This window comes from Polyodon spathula, chromosome 21 (assembly GCF_017654505.1).
Source record: "Polyodon spathula isolate WHYD16114869_AA chromosome 21, ASM1765450v1, whole genome shotgun sequence".
NCBI classification, from domain to species: Eukaryota; Metazoa; Chordata; class Actinopteri; order Acipenseriformes; family Polyodontidae; genus Polyodon; species Polyodon spathula.
Window position 1 is genome coordinate 22,220,139 of NC_054554.1, and position 21,846 is coordinate 22,241,984.

Here is a 21,846-nt window from a genome sequence, read left to right on the forward strand (position 1 = left end):
CTAGATCAAGGGTGGCCAGTGCTGGGGCTGAAGGGAAATTCCACTCCTGGTCTTTGTCCTAACCCTATTCTAACTCCATCCAGACCCTGAGTTAATGATTTCATTTTACCAGTTAAACTTGGAGTGGAGTAGCTCTCATGGACTGTGATTATTTTTTAATTGAGACTTTCTCCCTCATTAGTAGTTCTTCCTTGCTCACACACTCTGTTTTTCCTCTGTCTACTTTTTTCTTGTTGGCTTTCTATGCCCCAGCAGCTCCTTATAGAAGTATTGGTGATCTACAGGAGGGCACTGTTAGAAACATAATTATCTGTAGTAACATTTCAGTACAGCAAATCATGAAAACTAAAGAATTTCAATAGTATCATGATAATATCATGATAACCTATTTTTGTTCCAATCCTAACAAAGTTAATTATGATCTTGGTGCTAGTATCTATTAACAAATGATTACAATTACAATTCATCATGATCAGTGCACATGGACTAGAAGTGCAACATTTGATACCCATTTTACAGGAACAGTTTTCCAGTGGCACATCAAAAATAATCTATTAATTTATGGGTGTACCAGTAATTTTTACCCCACCAAAACAAGCATCTGCTACCAACACAAAAACAAACATACCACCTTGCACTACACTCTTCCCTTACACCAACTGTTTGACAGCAATTATACTCCAAACAATAAAGTAAAGCATTCAACATGTTTTACAACAAAACAAAACACTGTACGGTCTGTAATTTGTTGGGTGTCTTGATCATACAACCCCTTTTAAACAAAAACTACCAATACGCAAGCCTGCAAAATTATAAGCAAAAACTGGCTTTGACAATCCTTGTCCTCATAAAATAAAGCACAGTTCATAAGAGCAAAAAGAAAAAAAAGACCCTGGGTGGGTTCTAGCTGTCATTCATCATGCACGTGCAGATCAGGACAAACAAACTGGACCTGCTATAAACTGCACAAAAATACGCTACAGAAATGAACCCCAAGGATATCCTGTCTGGAGGCTTGGAACTAGAGAGGGTTGGTAATCAGGAACAATACCCAGCACACAGATAATGAATGCATCAAATCATATATTAAGCAAGAACCATTTAGTCTTTTAAACACTGGACAACTGCACCCCCCTAAATAGGCCTAGACAAACAAAACACTTCTCATTCTCCACACCATCATAGCACCCTTTACACAGCTGGAAGGGAATACTTAATGGCCTAATCGGTTTCAATTATTCAATCAAAAATAAAATAAAAAACACAATTATCCACTTTCCACTTATTTTAACTTTTAACTGCACTGAAAAAGAAAGGGACGCGTTTGCCCCAACCGTGTCTTGAGTAACAGACACTTTTCTGTTATAACATTAAAACAGGTCTGACTCTTTTTTGTGTATAATTTAACCACTTCTGTTGATATCCCATCATTATCTGTCTGGATTTGACTGTTTTTGTACATTTTTTGGACAAAAACAAATTACGAAAAAACAATTGTTAAATTTTAGTGTACTAAATACATGATCCTATGTGAGCATCAAAAGAAACTTATCACTTATATTTGGATAAAATTCACTAGATGTGATCAAAAAATGACAAACTCTGTTTTAGAGCAGGTGCAGTGACTTTTTATTGTGCTGATTAACAATTGACATCATGAAGATGCTGCATAATGATCTGTCGATCTTGGGCAGGTGTTGTGACTCTTGGTCTCCCAGTTTGTGGCCTGTCATTGACAGAGTGTGTCTGGTTATACCATCTCACCAGGTTTGAAATTGCTGGCTGTGAGCACCCAAGATGACAAGCCACAGTACGCTGCCCTAGTCCAGCCTCCAACATGCCGATTGCATGAAGGCGCTGCTCTCTTAATAGACGTGGCATATTGTTTTATCTGTGATTTTCTTAAGTGCTTTTATTCAAATTTGCAATTTAACAGTTGAAATCACTCCATATCCAGTGTCCAATCAACTGTCTCACTAATTAGATGATTAAGTGCATATGCTTCAGTCATAGTCACCCAAGCGTGTCATGGTCAAGAATGAATGATCTAGTGATTAAAAAGAAACCAAAAACATTTCGTCAATGTTTATATACCTTATTTTTTTTTCAAAAATAACTGCGTTATAATAGTGATACAGTTCTTTTGATGCTGGTATATATGAAACAACACCACTGGGATTCAAGCTCATGTATCGATTTGTCTCAGAGACTTGATCACAGTGCTTTAGATGGCTAGGCCTTGCTGTCCTCTTTTAAGGGATGGACAAATATTTAGTTGCTATGGAAGTAGTTTCACTTTAAATCGAACTACCACCGGGTATATTTGAAGAAATCAGCTTGTCTACTGCCACATTTTTTTTTCCATTTGTTCACTTCATATTAACTGCCTGTATAGCTCTTATCTAATAAAACAGCAAGCAGATCGCTATCCATGATGAACTGAAGAAACCAATCTCACAGCAATGTGAAAGTCCAATTTTCAAAGGATGGAACACAGACTTAAAAAAAAAAAAAAAAAAAAAACAGCTATCACATATTCTGTGGCAAAAATAGTTTAAATCTTTTAAACTTCTGAAAGTTGTTAGAACACGACATTTTATTTGTGTATTTTCTTTTACTTAAAGAGGTACTAGGATAGGGTTAAAGCATGCGTTTTCTATGACCTTACACGAGACAAAGACAAGTTGGTGAGAAGGAGAGACTCTTTGTGTTGAAATGTTTGTAGCATTGTTAGCCAGCAGCTGCAGATACAGAAATGACTATTTATAAACAACCTTGTGTAACATTTAAACTCACAGAACACTTTTGGTCTTGCCCAATTTGATCACGTAACTTGTCACCTAGCAAACATTAACAATACATCTGAGAATGCTTTTACAATAATGGGAATCATTATTAATCATATTCATTTAATTACGTACACTTGTCTCAGGTAATAACATTACAAATAATATGTATTTAAAACAAAAATGTATCCAGGGCAATGTTTGGTTTACAGAGTAGGAAATAAAATTGGCTGCTTATTTATCAGTAGTTATGAAGCACTTGTATTTTCAAACACATTGTAAGCATTTAATTGCCTGAACAAAGCAACTCCAGCCCTGAAGGACCATTCCACTACAGATGGGATGGACATGAATAAATGGTACTTTAGTCAAATTTAATTTGTTCACTGTAATGAATAAAGACCCACCTAATCATCAGATATTCCAGCATCAAGATGAGCTTCACATGAATCAAGATTCCTGTTTGAGCTGGTAAGATTATAGGATTTTCAATGGTCTTTGGATTCCAACTAATTGTGGCTTACCTCAGTATCAATCTTCAACACATTAGACCTTTTCTGTAGATTATTGAAACTTGTTTTTTAAATAAATCACGGTGAGGCAAAAGGTTTGTTGTAGTTTTGAATTACATTCACAAAAAATTAAAACAAGCAAAAAAAGAAAATATTCTCAAATTTAGAAAATGTAAAGGACAAGGTTTCCCTGTGTTATATTCCCGGGTGATAGAATGACAGGGTGTATGTTTTTGTTTTCTAAGAGCTGCACAGTGTAGTTCAATTTTTAACTGCAAATTGGAGTTATTGTGAACGTTCTTCTTACATTATTGATGAGGGCAACAAGAGTTAAAGAAAAAGCATATTGAATGGTTTGTTGATCGGTGACGTCGATAGATCCAGAGGCTAAAACAACGCAATGGAACTGTGCTGAGATAATAATTGAATACTGTCGATCAACTGTAAATACACCATGTTAAAGGTTGTGGTCTGTATTATTGATATGGACAGAGGGTAAAACAATGTGGCAGTGAAAAGGTTTTTTTTTTTTTTTTTTTTTTTTTTTTACTGGACAACACAGTAATGAGAAAATCATAGACTGCAGAAGCCAGAGGTCAATGTCCAAATCACCATGCAGTCTGTATACCTGCAAGCCCAAACTCAATGTCCATTTCCATTCTTCCATGTCACTATATGTGCACCATATGATTTTAATTGAGATTATCTTGGATGAATGGTGTAAAATCCAAATGATGAAAGTAGTGGTGAAAGAGAATGAAAAGTCAAAACTGGATGAACAAACACTTTATTTTACAGTATAATAATAATAATAATAATAATAATAATAATAAAGCTTTTTATAATGCAATGCATTGAACGACCTTCCAAGTGGTTTCAATTATACACAACTACAATAATAATAATAATAATAATGTTACCAATGCTTTTTACATTTAAATTTGAATCCCATACATTATATTATAGTGTTATTGTACTATCTAATGAGAATGTCTTTCTCTTAAAAGGAATGCAGAGTTAAAAATAAATCATGAGAAAATGAAGGTATGTACACACACCCTCCTCCTCCTCCTCCTCTCTAAAAGACAAGTATTGTCTTCAAGATTTAAGGCCTGAAGTAGGGCAGTTGCCTCAAATCTGACACATCCGTTTGACCCACTAATTCCCTCATGTTATCCGCTGCAGTGAATGTCATATTTTCTCTTGACCAAAAAAAAAAAAAATCTGGCTGTCTATCCATGTAAGAGAAGATACATTTAAGGAGGAATTAGGCAAGCAACCTTCTCTTAAGTTCATAATCACATCATGACAAAAATGGAAGCAGGTTTTTTTTTTTTTTAAATACTCAATTACACTTGTTTTGGGTGAAAAAACTAAACGAAAACAAAACAAAACTTGTTTTAACAAACACACACAACTCTTATCATGCATGTTTAAATTCCATTACTGGAAAGACAAATGTTGTGGAATGATTCCTTTACTGTAGTCCATTATGCAATAGAACAGGCTTTTACATTTTTGCACGTGCCACATTATACCAAATTTGACCCAGGTCTTACTACCAGTTAAATCTTAACTAATATGGACTGGTACTGCTTAAATTCACTTAATTCTTGGCATCTATTTTAAGTTAAGGATTCATTGGTCAACAGTTCATACGATCCTGCTGGTTACGGTAGAAATTCTCTAGATTTAGTCAAACACTTAATTTATAAAAAAAACATGAATTAATTCTACACAACCAAAATGTTACTTCTAAAAAGGCAGTGGACCATCCAAAGTTTAAAAGAAATCCAGGTTTATTTTTATCCAACAAGTCTTGCTTGTGATTTTTATAAATTAGATATAATTCAAATTTACAATTATGTACATACACAATATATTCTTTTAAAACAAAATCTAGATTTAATTTTCCATGACACACAAATGGTGACATCAAAGTAAATGCACTTTTTATTACTGAAAATCTTCTCGAAAGGAATCATTTCCAAGTGTCAACCATCTGTAACAGATTAAGGCGAACATTGCACATACATATGCCATGAAATGTCAAAATTAAAAATTAACATTAAGAAATAAAATATACATACACTAATTTTATGACAAATAAATAAATCTCACTTTCAATAAACAGCTGATTTATAAAATTGAAAATATTTATTTTATAGGGTAAAACAGCTTCACATTTACATTGCCTTAGAATGTAATTAAACTATAGGTGCTAAATGTTCCATCAGACCTGTATATAATAGAGATCTTGTGCCAAATTCAAAAACAAAAAGCACAAATTGTGTAATTCTGGATACCATTGCAGTCAGTTGCCCCAGATAAACCCCCAGCTACTATAGGTATGGGTATATCACATTTAATATTGAAGATATGAATGCTACAAAAATAAATAAAAACACAGCTATTTTGAGATTTCCTTGTAATTGCTGATATTACTATTTTTCCATCCTTAAATTCTTGCTTTGGAACAAAAATGTGTAGCCAAAAAAGATATCTATTTGGACCATTTTCAGTAATACCAAACCACGCACAGCAACTGCTATAACACAACATGGCCTGATAATTATAACACATAACAGTCATTTAATATCATTAACAAAGGCTCTTCCTGTATTTTTGCATAAAAACAAAAATACACTGAAGTGACTATCCTTACTTGAATAATCTGACCTACAGAAGTATTTAGACCTTAACATTTAGTAGACCTTAATTTTAGTAGGCCAGCCAGCTTTCCTTTGACCATATATGGGACAACCACCTTATCACAAAAAGTAAATGTGCCCAAGCCCTAAATGGACTAAGCATTTCCATGCCCAATGCGATTCATTCACCTGTCTACAGGATGTATAATAGCCAGTTATGGTACATTTTGGTAAGTGGACAGTCATAAGAAGGTTAACCATGACATCTTACCAACCCTAAACTCAAAACACATTTCGCTGGGGGTGGGGTGGGGAGTGGGTGTATACACATTTCTTCAGGTAAAAAAAAAAGACTAAAAGTACCCTGTTCAGCAATAGTAAATAAATAAAAACATACCACCTTTTCACAAATCAAATTTTAAGTATACATTTTTTCAAATCAAAGTTCACCCTGCAATAAAGGATTACAATTCATTTGCTTTGTGTGGGGGAAAAAAATTGTACAACCAACTTAACATTTGTAGTATTAAGCATTGCATTTTATAAATGATATACACATTTGTTAATACAACTTGTGCCAGATTTTCTCTGAACATGTGATTCCTTGCAGTTTGCGATGAAACAGATTGAAACAATGCAAATGGCTCTTTTTTTTAACTGGAAGTATATTAATTAGCACAAATGCTAAAGATTGTAAAGGTTTAAATTCTTATTTTGAGATAATTCTTACTCAAGCGGGGTGTTGTGGTTTCACAGGGATAAGGTAGCAAAGATCATCCGTTACACTTTCTAAAGCGATACAGAACATTGTTTATTTGGTATAATAAACTCCTGTGTCCATTTCCTTGTGTGGCTTCTAGACCACCCTGTGTTTAATTTTCTATAGTCTGTCAACAAGCAGGTATTGTGACAGTAGGGCTTTTTTTTTTTTTTTTTTTTAAACCAGTTTCAAGGCAGAAAATATGAACATGTCGAAGAGGTGTGGTATGGTCTACAAGCTCATTAAAGAAATCATTGTTACAACTTGCTTAAAATAAGAGCCACTGTCTGCATTGTCACGGTTTAGATTTCATACCATAGTTTGCTGAAGAGAGCATTCTTCTCAAGATTGTTTTTGTGCCATGTTATTTGAACAGTTTACTGCATGTTGCAATCTTCCAGGATCCCCTTAGTAATGAGAGTTCAATGGATAAACTTCAATGGTTTCACATTTTTTAATTGAAATTAACATGTGCCCTGGCTACACTATAAACTAGTTTTATTATAAATTTTAAGATAAAATAGACCACAGATGAAAGTAAAAATAAATAATAACATTTATTATTATAAACAATACAAAATGTTCTGCATTACTTGCAGATCACAAGTAATTGACAAATTAAAATACTTTTTTTTTTTAAACCGCAACCTGCCGAAACTAATGGGAGACCTTGATTATGAGGGAAGTAACAATTTACCAAAAAAAACAACAATAAAAAATGACAGTACAGACAACATGCAATACTAAGACTCCCAACTTCACTATACAATATCTGACAATGTGTACCCAGTGTATTGTAGGTGCAGTTTCTTTTTAGGGCAGTGCAAAGGTCAGAATATATAAACCAGAAAGTCTGAATTTCATCCCTGACTTTAGTATGGGCTATAACCTGGGGGGAGGGGGGGTCATCAAATGCTATTAAAATTAAATTTAATACATTTGGGAAGGCAAATGTCAAGACTTATTCTAGCATAACTGATTTCCAATTACTGCAAGTTATTTACAAGGGGCATCTCTCTTCATAAAAATCAATTGATGTATTTTTTTAATTTTTTTTTTTTTTTTTTTTTTTTTTTTTTTTATTGTTGTCAACCATGGAGTACAGATAATTCTCTGAAAGGTAAAGCCAATTCCAGGGACTGTACTTGGCTCTAGCTGCAGAAGAAAAATCTAAAAGGAAGGTTTAGCAAACCAAAGCACATTCTCAAAGTATAGTTTTGTCCGTTGGCGTGAAGTCGCCAGAAGTGACGCATTGTAAAATCCTTCACTGCGATGGTGGAATACTCCTGCAAAAAACAAACAAACAAAACAATCTACATCAGGAGCTACAAACAAAAAAAATTACTTGGATCGTCTTGGTTGGGCATTTTAAAGTTCATCTGCCTCAAATGTATTAGAATAATACTTTGTTTAATTCTGCATGAATATTACATAAATAGCATGAATAAGCAGATCATTGTGACCTAAATTCTAACTCTCTCAAGAGCAAGTTAAATCCCAGTTGAGTGTCTGGTTCTACAACTATTTTGTCTGGAGGGGCAGTTCAAGATTGAAGTGTGCTTGCAGAGCTGTTAGGGGAGGGTCTCGTGATGCCAAGCGTGACTACAGCAGTGCCGCCATCGCCATTCCTCAGCATTACATTTATTTGCCAAAATTAAATGCTATATTTGAGATGGAAAGTATTTGGAAAGTTAAGAAAAACTTTACATATGTGAAACCTTGCATACCTTCTCCCTTTGTTTTTTTCTGTCACCTGCTTTCTAATGTACTGGTTGCAGCAGACCCTTTAAACCATTTGTTCTGTAAAGCAAGCAGAAGACAATACGTTTTTCCTATTTAGTGTACTTATAAATGAAATCCATCCATCCAGCAGCTGTCAAAAGTAAAAAGTTTGTTTTTTATTTGTTGAAAAGGGTGCATTTTACAGTACAAGTACACATTTTTACACAATAGCCACTGCTGAGATAGGGTGCGCTGTGTTAACGTGATTCACCAGCAGTAAGCGATGGACTGTATAAAATCCAACGAGATAACCCGACATTCGAAATGTCCCCCAAATCACCAGTACAGTAATCAAAACACACAAGCATGTATGTGGTTAAAAATCTTAAGACACTAATTACTCTAATAAAAAAGATGCATTAGACCTATGAATGTAATAAAAAGGTACAGTAATCCGTTGTGTATCCGATGGGACCAGAGTGAGGGCAGAAATGTAAAAAGGCAGATAAATTAATCCTGTTTTAAATACCACTATACACAGATGTAACAATTACTATATTCACACAATTATTGTTTTGAAATTCAGCTTTTATTAGGGAGTGCCCCTAAATCCATTGTTTAAAATGATATAGGGTATTAATGCTTGTGACAGACTAGCTGTCTGCTGTGTGGATGCGTGCATTCGCTGCCGAGTAACTGTAGGGAAACAGGATTTATTTACATATTGCTGAGCTGAGCTGTGGTGTTTCCAGGATATAATGAGACAGACAACTATTTTTTAGCTTTTAGTGAACAATGGCTCTCATTCCTCTCCTCTCACTCACAAACTCAATCTCCACACAAACACACATATACCCAAGTCCCTCCCCCTTCCTCACTCATTGGTCCAACACTCCCTATCTGACTGCTCATGTCAGACCTGCTCCCACCCCCCTCAGTGATGCACTCACACATATACTGTCTTTAAGCTCTAGTCACACAAGCACCAAAACACACAGAGAGTGCGAACAGATCTGAACAAGAATAAACAGCTTATACACCCTATTTAGAGTACTCCCATCCCCCAGTCCATAATCAGATACATTCCTACACTGTTCACAGCTTTTTAAAGCAACGTTGCACTGTTTGCTGACTGACAATTATTGATCAATTATTTTCTGTTTTATATTTGTAATTAATTTAGAACAATTTATAATTTTATTTTTCATTTTGACATTATTTTTTGTGTTGATCAGTACAAAAGCTCCTAATTAGATCCATTTTGATGCCAAGTTGTAACACAATAAAATGTGGAAAAGTCCAAGGAGGTGAATACTTTTGAGAGCCACTGTAAATATACCATATGGGCTGTATACATGGATACATACATAATTAGGTCACTTTAGGTCACTTGGACCCTTATAACTATATTTAAGATACACACACTTACCATAAAGACATTATTAGGATCATAAGATTTTGGATAAGTTACTGTGACTATAGAGAATGACTCCTACCTTGTGCCTGGTACATCTCATTGAAAAGTTGTCTTCATTTAGGACACAATCTGGAGAGTCAATTGTAAGGGAATACGATTATTAAAAACTTTACATGCAGGGCATACAGGTTCATTTGAATTTATGAAGCAAAAACAGTTTATTCTATAGGGTGATGCTGTATAAAGATGCCTCCAGATCTTGAAACTTTCAACTTGTAAAGAATGTCCAAACCATGGTTCATGAATGCACTTCTCTAGACATACAATTCTGTTATCCTTAATAACTTCTACTAAAAAATATTTTTCAATTAAGTACATAAGTATATCATTTTTTTTACATGTTCCTACTGCTGAAAGTCTGTCATGGTGGTTCTACTTTTTTTTTATAATACTGAGAGCTACACTATTAAACAAAATTCATGAGCTACGGGGCTTCAAAAACAGTCTAAAATCCAGTATGTGATTTCGGGGGTCTAGACTTGTGTTGTCTTAGTAATTGATGAAGGGTAAAACTATTTAGATGTCAGTATATGGGATTGTATGTAAAACACTATGTAGAACAGACTATCTCCCAGTAGATCACATAATTAATAATAAAATTGGTACCCATGTACTTAATACATATTGATTCCACCATTTCCTCATGGCCGGGGACAAAAAGCTTTAGTACAACTTTGCAGGGTTAAAGGATGGATTTGAGAAAAGTCAGATCGCAAATGTTTTGTAGGGTAGTGCAAACTATATCTGCCCTTGAGTGAAAAGTCTGCATCCTTAAAATACAGAATAAAAGGTGAAAAATGGCTCACCACATGAACCCCAACTGTGTATAAATCTTACATACTGTAGCTCCATTGACATTTTACTACCCAAAATATGACCAGTTAAATAAAGTGGGACCAAGCTACTTCAGTAGAAGTTTTGATTTATATCAGGGTTAATAGGTTTTTGGCAATTAGTTTGGGAAAACTGATATTTTATTTTTATTAGGAGTACACTGATAAAAGACAGGGTAAGGCCAGCAGGAAGTTAATATCTTTGTCATCCAATATTTTAGTTGCCTTTTATCTACAATATTAACATAAGGGCTCCAAAATAGAAATATTTTAAACGGTACATATTCGTCTAGTTCTGGTACAAGAACTCCCATGATTTACAAGTGTCAGTGTTTGCTAAATTAGACTTACCTGACTGAATAGCACAAATATAGTGATATTTATTCGGACACCCTTTGAAATAGCAGCCTAATGTGGCACCAGCTGTATGGCAAGTGGAACATACCTAGAATTAAAACAAAAGAAAATTACAGTATTTTCTCTCAACATGGCCCACGTGCTGTAGCATGTTCTTTTTATCTATACTTGGGTTATCGTGTTCTAACAATCTGCTGCATATCAACCCATTACTTGTGTTCTCCATCATTGCTTAGATGATTAACAGGCTTACTAACCAATGCCCTTTTTCAACCATCGACAATTTTAATTGGATGCTTTTAGAACCAACCATGAGGGGTGTAATTGCAGCTCCCTCAGCAAATGTGGCAACTGAGCAATGGTAAAATGTCCATACAAAAATGCTTTTGTAAAAAAAATAATGGTGATGAATAACATCAAGGTGTTCAAACACCACAATAGCTACAGTGTGTCAAAAAGGAGATATTTTGGAGTATTGGGGCAGACAGACACAGTAATCACAGGTTTTAGCCAACCAGCACCAACACCCCTATTTGTGTTGAAGACTGAGGGCGATGCCTACAGCTGAGAGAATAGAAAGCCAGGTACCAATGAGAAAGGACACAAAGTAAATAAGAGATACCGGAACAAGTGTCAGTGAGTTCTGCTCTTTCATTTCTGGTTGCGATTGTAAACTTCATGTCAACATCAAAGCATCCACTTTTCATCCAATTTCAAATCAGGAACATGTCATTGGTTCACGATTCCTCTCGCTGACAGTGTATGCAGGATGTATTTGCATGACAAGCCTGGTTATTGATGGTAGTCAAAAAGCAGGAAACAAATATGCAGTAAAAACTATACTTTTCTCTTAAGTTTTTTTGTGTGCGACATAAATAAACGAGCTAAGCAAGTGCTGCACCTGTTTAACCACATCAGTCAGCAGATATCGTGGCTTATATAAGCAGCGCTTTGTGACAAGTCAGATGCACTTCTAACCAGGCAGAGTCTGTGAAGCATGGCGCTGAATTTGGCTGCAAACAACTGATGCTGTAATACTCATATGGGGTTACTGCAGTCTGTGGGCTAAAACCAAAAAAAAAAAAAAACTCAAAAGATTGTCATTGTGTGATGTTGCTTATTTAAAAAGAAAGTGTAGTATTTACTAGGTAAGTTTACTTTCTGGAGTTTAAATGTTCAGTGTTTTATCTACGTTTACATTTTTAAATAACAGTATTATTGAGTTGCGCAAGCAGCTGGCTGCCCAACTTAGACAGTGAAATCACTCACTTGTTCTGCACTGGAGCCAGAGCGACACAACTTATCTTTACTTGCAGTGCTTATATGTGTTTTTTCATTATTAATTAATTTGTTGAAGAACTCCTTTGTCAAGTGAGTTCATTACCCTACGTCTCCACAGCGGTAATTATTAATAAAAGCAAAAGCACAATATTATTATTATAAAAATGGAATCCCAGGATTAAAAATAAATAAATAAATAAATCCCTAAATCCTGGGATTGGGAAATGTCTGGAATTGGATTCCCTACTCCAGACCTATTGAGTATGTTCATATCATACAGTGAGTTCCCATCAACATTCTTTTAATTGTCTTACTGCTGATTAACACGAACAGACTACTGCACTAAACACTTTAACATGTCAGCATTTTGCTCAAAGTTGTTTTTGACTGCCTGATATAAATACCCCCTTTATACTTTCAACAAATTAGCTCTTGGAAATACTCACTTCAAAACAATGTGCTTATTCTGGCTTGATTCGATACAGCACAAGACACACACAGGATTTAATATTCTTAGCTCGAGTGTTCAACGATAAATTCAAGTTCAGTTATTTAAAAAAAAAAAACAAAAAAAACATCTGTAACAAAGAAATCTGTTTTCTCTACACTTCTTTTTGTTGGCAGAAATGCATGACTTGTTGAACTGCTTTCTGATTTTGTTTTAAATTGGAACTAAAGTTTTGTTTCAGAAGCATAAACTGTTTTTGGACTCTTAACTTGGACTCATTTCAGCATACTTATTGGCGTCTGGATTTTGAAATAATTTTACATAGCATTTTTAGTTGGTCCATTTGCACCATGGTTAACCAATTGTATTTTATTTCATTAGTTTTTTAACAGCAGTTGTCCATTTACAGTACTTAATCTAGTAATTACTCAGATGGGGGTACACGGTAGACTAGATTTGGAAAGGGGTACAGGGCCCAAAAAGTTTTAAAATCACTGGCCTAACTAATCAAGAGTGTAGTCCTTTTGCTCAAAATTTGTGGGCAAATGGGTGTTGCATTTATTTTTTTCCCCAATTTTCTAATACAAGGACTTTTCCTAAATAAAGTCCACAGTAAAAGCATAAGATGTATCTGTGGAGTTTCAAGAAGTAAAATGCCCTGTTAATTAAATTAATGAATTCCTTACCGTTTCTTGTGCAAGCTTTGTTGCCTCTTCTAACCCATACAGTTTTCCTTTCACAAGGTATACCCCAGCGCACCATATTGCACAGTCTTCATGAAGCCAATATTCACTACTGTCCAGCGGGACTACAGGGGGGCTGTACCAATCATCTGCGGCTGGGTCGGGCTTTGGCTTCTTAGGAACAGCAGTCCTGGTGCTACTTCCATCACTACTCCACCTTCGCCTCTGCCCAATCAAACAGGTTTCTTTCATCGACGTGTGACTGTGTTGAGATGGCCTGCTAGGAGCCTGTCCCGCTGTGACAGTCTGACTGTGTTTTTTCTCTTTGACACTACATAATGAATCAGAATCTCTGTCGTTGTCTTGCAAAACCTGCATTGCATGCATTTTTCCCAAAGGTTTGAAACCCTCAGGGTAATACGGTCCATGCAAATCACCCAGATCCATTGCATTGGCAGACCTCCCACAAAGACAACAAACTAGATGGCTTCTTCTTTTACTGTCACTGCTCAAACGGCCCAGCAGCAAACAAGAGGTAATGGGAACTGCACCAGGGGAGTAGCTCTGGGTTGCCTGGCTGCTGTTTTTTCCTTTAAGCTTGGCCTTTTCTTCCTCTGGGTAGTTGATTATGGTGCACATTGAATCTTTTAATTCTAATCTGACATAAGGTGAAAACGTATCAATTTTATTGTCCCTTTTCTCCTCTTTGTAGTTGATGTACTTCAATTTGATTTCAGGTTCTTTTGGAGAAAACATTGAGGACTGTCCAGCGTTGTGTTTCTTCCTCTTTCTTTTCATACTGAGTTTCTTTGTTTTTGCATACTTATTCTTGCCAGGCAAGTCTTTTTGTGGTGATGCACTACTATTCTGGCGTGACTTGGGGGTGGATGCTGGTCTAAGGTTTTTCTTCTCTGGTGGAGATAGGTCAATTACTTCTTTGTGACAAAGCATTTTTTCTTTTAAACATTTAGGCATTCGGATGACTGCCTCTAGAGATGTACTCCTTTGCAGAGATGCAAATGCATCACTAGTTATCTCATTAGAGGTAGATTTTTTGTTTATTAACCTTTCTTTATTTGCTTTATCTGAATTTTCCTTAGAAATAACTAAATCCTTTAAACTATCCTCTTCAGGACTGGATGACTTCTCAATACAGTCTTCTACTTCTGAAGATACCAAGGCTTCCTGATGACAAGCCTCAAGGGCCTGTGTTTTTGAGCCTGCAGATTTACCTCTGGTTCTAGATGGGGTGATGCACTGCACAATTTCCTCTAACCGTATTCCCCTTCTGGAGCGGGGAGGAAGAATTTTCCTTTCAAAAGTTTTTTCACCAAGGGCTGCTTTACAATTTGGCAGAGACACATCAGAAGCATTTGACTCTGTGTACTGAGTTATATCAGTCTTTGCATCGCTTTCTGTACTTGTTGGGGAAGGGCTACTGGAAGGCTTCAACATTTCTGTGGAATAATCCAACATATTTGCAGTGGCTGCTTGAATCAATTTGTTGACATCACATCCTTCTTTTATGTCACTGTGCTTGCTACAGTGCTCCTGAACTGAATCCCCCCTTCCAACACATACTGCAGTAGCTTCAACAACAGCAGGAGCTTCACTGGGTTCCCCAAGCTTCACTGTTGCACCACAAACTAACACTGCATTGGCATCTGCTTCTTGTAAATCATATTTAATGTCTCCAGTTTTGTCTTGTGAGGTAGCAGGGGGGGCTAACGTATCATCATACAAAAGACCATTGCATTCCCCATTTGTTGGAATAAAAGATTTGTTGCTACAACTCAAACTGTTCAAGTCCACCAGTTCTTCAGTTCCTGAACACACTACATGCATCTGGGACCCAGCTAACTTACTCTCTTTGTTAATGTCCTCAGGGGCCCAAGTTGTCTTTTTCATACTTTTAAATAACCACTTATCAGCCACACAGTTACCGGTACCATTCTGTATGTGAATGTCTTCATTTCGGTCATGGAAGGACATGGTCTCACTATTAGCCCCTGCATGCTGTTGGTTAAGTCTTGTCACATTCAACTGACTTGTGGCCTGTTTTCCACTTGGTCCAGGACTTTCTGTCTGGTGAATTGACTGTGTGCTCGACTGAGGTCCCCCAGATGACTTAATGGTATTTTGTACTGAATGATTTTCATGATGATCCACCTCTTTCTCATACTGTGGAGACACCAATGTGTTACCCTCATATGGAGACTGTAGTGACAGTTTTTTGTTGATAGCTGGAACACAGAGAGGGGGAAGCTGCTCATGCAAGGAATGTGACAAAGACTGATGAGAAGAAAACATATGAGATCGACTCACATAAGACAGTGTGACCGTGGTATTTGAAAAGGCATCATCTGGCTGGATTTGATCACTCTGATGAGCTGGGTGGTCAGAGCTATTTTCCTGGAAGACTCCCTTGTTGTACCAGTTTGGTTTGTTCCTCACATGCAGGGCTTCCATTAGAGTGTTTTTATGTGCGCCGTCTCTGTGCTTTATTGACAGGTCATATACAACAGGAATACTGCACTGGGCAAGGTCTTGTTGAGGATGTAAACCATCACACTGATCTGGCGGTGGGGGTTCCATATCAACTGTAAAAGCAGCATGGAGAAAAATATTAATTGTACAATATTTAGAAATACTAATCAACTTTAGATGTCTTTTTAACAGGGAATGACAACACGACCCCAATAGCATTACAATTGAACTAATTCAGGCTTTACTGTAAACTTCACTAGGCCCCCATGCTTGTCAAATTAGGCTTCACAGGGACATTTTAAAGTTTAGTTGTTTAAAACTTTAATTTAAAGTATTCACAAATAACATAAATCCATGGCACTCCTTTCTCACATATTGTTATCTGAAAGTTGAAATGTTACCTTTACACTATGGCTGATTAAGTTCATAGTAAAACTTGAAATGGCTCAAACTGCTATACTCTGGGAGTCTTATTTCATCCTTGTTACTGTCTCCATCAATAATAAACCCAAAACAGAGCTAACATTAGAACCGCCACGGCAGTTATTTTGACAGTTTGAGGTTTTCAAATTTAAAGTTACTCTGTGTGTCTGAAAGTAATGCAGTTGTCCGTTTATGACTTTTTCTAAAGACATGTATTAAATACCCTGATGGCAAAAATAAGGAAGTTATAATCCTGCCCATCTAGAACCACCAAAGCAGTAATTTTGACTGCCTTTTACAATACATGTTTTTTTTTTTATTTTGAATATAATCTACAATATTCTATTTTTTTTTTTTTTATATATACAAGCCTGTTATTATCTCTACTGGACCTTGCAGCCATCAATTCCTTTGTTTTGTACAAGGAATGCACCTGGGAGAACATCAGGAGAGATTTCATCTTGACGCTAGCCACAGCGCTTCGGCAGAAACATTTCGATCGGCTCAGCCTGGATTCAGTGCTGCACTGAGTGACACACGCAAGAGAAAACATATGTTCCTTTTGTTTTAAATTAAAAAATAATTTTGTTTTTACAGTTTGTATGTACATATACTTGTTTACACACTAGTTTCTTTTGAAATGTTTATTTTATTTTTTTCATTTTTTTGTAGTGCTTTATATGTGGTAAATTGGAAAATAAACCCTTTTATGTTTAATATATCATCTAAATATGGTGTTTCGGCTGTGCAAATGTTTGATATGACATGCTTGAATAAAACTTTGAGTTGCATCCGACAGTTTGTCTTTCATATTAATATTGATGTTGTTTAAAGTGTAACTGTCATAATGACTGCCTGCAGGGTTTTAGGTATGAGTATAACCGCGGTGGTTCTAATGTTAATGGCATAAACTCATAAAATAAAGAAGACAAAATACATTACGAGTTACTAAAACTAAGAAAGCTACAAGGTACAGAAATTGAATTGTTTTAGTTAGGACAATTCCACAGACTATTTACATAAGACCGTAGTAGAAATTTCAACCAAAAAAATACAGCAGCTCAACTGGGTCAATCACATTCAAATGGACCACACTGGGGTTACTTGTGCGCCTACATTATTAAAATTAAATTTTAAATTACAAAGTGTATAAAGCACAGGCCTTGCTCTGGAATAACATGAGGACTAATGAAATATGAATGCTTTATGTATATGTTAAGAAAAAGGGAAATGGGTGGTTATATTAAGAATGTGTTATATAATAATGCCATTGATATTGGAGGGTCAAATGCAGCGAGCCTGGGACTTTAGTAACGAGCTGCGTACTAAACTGCGGACTGGCTAGTACGGTACTATGTCGGGATCATCCTCAGCTCCATACTAATTTTGTACCAATTGCAAAGAAAATGTTGTGGAACAAAATTGGGGACTAGCTAATCCACAATTTTAGCACATAACAATTAAGCACTTAATTGTAGCGTGTTACCAAACAGGAACTGAAGGGGGAGCTCAAAATATGAGTGGGTTTCAGTTTATTATATAATTCAAACTGTGAATAAATTATAATCATCATCTAGAGTTATTTTCCTCGAAGTACATTGAATGCTATTAATAACTGTATTTATTTATTGAGAAATCTAATATCCTAATGATTTTGTTTCGTTACATATGCAAATTATGTACAGAAATGAACTAACCCACAATAGGCTGAATTGCACACAAACATATTGCACTATTCTTAAATCAAATCTACTTTTCATAAAGCGGCACTAAAATGAATGAAGTGCGTAATGGGGGGGGGGGGGGGGGGGGGGGGGGGGGGAAGGTGGAACCTCATTAGGCAATTTACACATAAAACAAATGCATTCGTTTAGGTGTAGCACATACTGGTGTAAATGAAATCATACGCCGCGGTAACGGGTGGATATTGATATTGTTATTATTATTATTATTATTATTATTATTCGGGCAGACTGTACTCGACGAGCGTACTAAAGGTATCTGTAGTGGCTCCACATCATGAAAGCTGGTGTAGATGAAGCCAGTGACAGCTTTATGAGGGGGGCAGCTTGTTAAAAAAATTGAACACCACTAAATGAATGACTACATCATTATATCCGAAGAGCTTCTGCACATAATATTGCTGATTTAATTTCTAAGAGGACACAATAAACAACAATCACAATATGCATTGGCCGCTAATGAATAAGGTATGAACGGCACCCTGGTTGTACTCATTTTAATATCCATCAGCAATATAGTATTTAACTACCGTTCGTTACCATTACAAATAGGGATATAAGGTGTAATTACAAGCATCGTGACAATTAAGAAGTCGTATTTATTTATTTATTTATTATATAAGCCTAGGCTATATTTTGAATAACAATGAAACTACTTTGGCAAACATTTTGACTTCAAATCACTGTATTTAATATTTGGAACAGTTCAGTTCCATAAATGTTGGCAATACATTTTGAGACTTTGCATTTGTTTCTGGAGTTTGTACAATACCGCAACTTTAGTCTTACATCATGCTGGACTAAGTTAGTACAGTGTTTTAGTATCCTCTAGGGGGCAACTGTAGTAATTTTGGGTTCGTTGCAATTGAAAAGATTTGTACTACGCAGCTGGGAACTGACTATCTGGAGCTGCTTAGTTCGTTCCAACTGGCATAAATTGTGCACTATTGTCCCCCGTACTAGACACGGGCTCATCCACAGTCAGTACGATCAAGTACAATTGACCCAGTATTATTGCCAGGGGGGAGCGTGGCCCTGTGCTCTATATACAGGTTTAAATTATATCTGTAATTATTATTATCGTCTAACTTGAACATATTATATTGTTTGTTTAGATTGTTCACGGCCATATAGTCCATCACAGAAACTGAATGTACCACCAGTTATTACCAGAAAACGAGGTAACCAACGAGCACGACATTAGTACTGTCTCTAAACTGGGATGTCAGCGTCAATTTTGTTAGCTACCACTTCATTTTTGTATTTGACCGTGCGTTTTTAATCTTTCAACTACACCGCAATACATATAATAAAATTATACTTTTCCGTGCAAACTGAAAACAAAGTTTTGTAGACAACTAACCCTACTGAATACGAGAGTAAAGTAAACGGCTCTTACAAGCACATCGATAAAGCTCTCTTAGTTATAATTATTTTGCCAACTATGATATATGCTTAATTAAATACATTTATACGACGCGTATTTAACAATTACCATTAGCGTTACAGTAGTTCATAAGATACCTCGTTTCTTTGTCACGTTGTGTCATGCATTTCAAAATTATCACTGACATGATATAATACACGTTCTCTTTTAAAAACTACCACGGAGCCGCGGAATGGATAGATATGGAAACGAGGGACTCAAGACTTTATTTCGAAATTAGACAATTAAATGCCTGTCACCCGAGTCTGTTGTCGCTGGCTAGGCCAATGCTACATCGCTAGGCCCTGCGCTGTTGAAACAAAAGAAGCCGCTTATGTCAATGTGTGAATGAGAAACTTACCTAAACAAGGGGGGTTTAAAATGTACGGTTTACACAGGAATCAATGGCAGCCCACATCTCGTTAAAGGATCAGCCCCCCTCCCCGTCCCCCTTGCCAGTCGAAGAACTACTATCCAATTGTTTACGGAATGACTGCAGTTGAGATAAACAAAAAAAAAAAAAAAAGAAACAAAAAAAAAAAAAAGCTGTACTTTTACATGTTAAATGCTACCCGAGCGTAAGCAGCACTCCAGAAAAATTCAGTCAGCTGTGGTGATACAGAGGCATCATGGGAGATGTACACAAAGGGGAGGGCTTGCCGTTGAAGAGACACCTTATTTCATAAGAATTTCACAATAGTAAAATTGTTTTAGCATTTATAGTGAAGGACTAATATGGTTCACAATGATATGCCTGCGGGTGGTTATTCACGACTTGTAGTTAAAACTAGCAACACGCGAACCACAATGTAGGGTGTCACAAAACCCCAAATATCTATACTACTGCTTAATAGTAGTAGTAAAATATTAGGTGCTCTTCCCCGAGATTATTTAGTCTGTATATATAAAACACATTGACATTGGAACAATTCTTAACTACTATTCTGTTATGGTTAATGTATTTCAATATATTTTGGATTGTAAGTTTTAATAATAAAAAGCAGCAATTATTTGCCTCTGTGGGTTAACATAGCACTATTGCACAATATGGCAGTGTGCAATAAAACAACATGGGCCTACATCTAATATCACTTTTTGTAGACCTAATGTAAATTATGGGAACTTTTTGTTACTGTGCTGCATAAAAAAAAAAAATACCCATAACATGGATGCATAGTTTTTTTTTTTTTTTTTTTTTATTATCATCAATCTACTAAAGTTTCCATACAGTGCATAATTTATGATTTTTTGCTTAATGTTTTTTCATTTCCAATTTATTTATTTTACTGTGATGAAATTGTTTCAGCGACACCCACAACTTGGAGGATAGTGCGCCTCTGTTTCATGCAATATCTTGAGAACAACCAATACAACTTTAGAGCACACGTTCTTGAGCTGATCAGGGTGTAGAATATGGTGATCTACTTTTGTAACAGTTCTGGCCTCTGATTGGTTATTGAAGGATGGTATATATATAATATATATAATATATATATTATATATATATATATATATATATATATATTTTTTTTTTTTTTCACATGCTGTGTGTAGTGAGGTACTTTTACTTGATACTTTATTTTGATACAATCAAATACTTGCACATCATTTGTTCCGTGTTCTGTTGTTCCAGTATTGATTGTAATTTATCAAAATCAGACATTATCTGAGTCTGTAGACTACTACTTGTCGGCTCCTTTGATGGGTAGGAGACACTAGTTGGGAGATGGTTTCAGGCCAGGAAATCATTTCATTTACAAAAATGCTGTTGTTTGTGCTTTCAATAGAATTAAGAAAGGCCTTGAGCCAAGGAACATTGGATAAGACCCTAAAATACATTTCCCTGGTGTTTTCACTACATTCTTCAGTAGTTCACCCTTCTGTGTACTCTCCTTTATAAGAAAGCAGACCTTCTTGACAGCCTAGTATTTCAGTCCTAGATAATACTGTATTTCTGGCACTACAGATGATTCATATCAAGCAGGTGTTTTTCTGATTAGCAAATCTTTTAAAAGGTTTTTATCAGACTGTATAACTGCACATGCGCAAAGAGAAGGAAGAAAATATCACCGTACACACACAAAAAAGACAAAACAAAAAAAAAAAATCAGAATATTTACAATGTAATGCTTTACCTAACACTCTTTACAAAAAGGAAATAACTCACAAGTTAATATGTACAGTTAATGGTATAAATTAGTCTTCTCATTGCATGACAGTACCACTGGCTCACCCAAAGTATCATAAGAGACAGGGTT

General features: G+C 35.8%; 1 protein-coding gene across 1 annotated transcript; it reads right to left on the minus strand.

Annotated features, from left to right (window-relative positions):
• Positions 1 to 7,241: 7,241 nt before the first annotated feature.
• LOC121296351 (retinoic acid-induced protein 1-like) lies at positions 7,242 to 20,201 on the minus strand. The gene is made up of 6 exons (XM_041221805.1): positions 19,950 to 20,201; positions 13,514 to 16,110; positions 11,093 to 11,186; positions 9,928 to 9,977; positions 8,437 to 8,509; positions 7,242 to 7,995 (listed from the first exon to the last, which is right to left on the minus strand). The coding sequence occupies exons 2-5, from the start codon at positions 16,103 to 16,105 to the stop codon at positions 8,459 to 8,461; spliced, it is 2,787 nt and encodes a 928-aa protein (XP_041077739.1). The 5' UTR covers positions 16,106 to 16,110; positions 19,950 to 20,201; the 3' UTR covers positions 7,242 to 7,995; positions 8,437 to 8,458.
• Between the last annotated feature and the right edge of the window lie 1,645 nt (positions 20,202 to 21,846).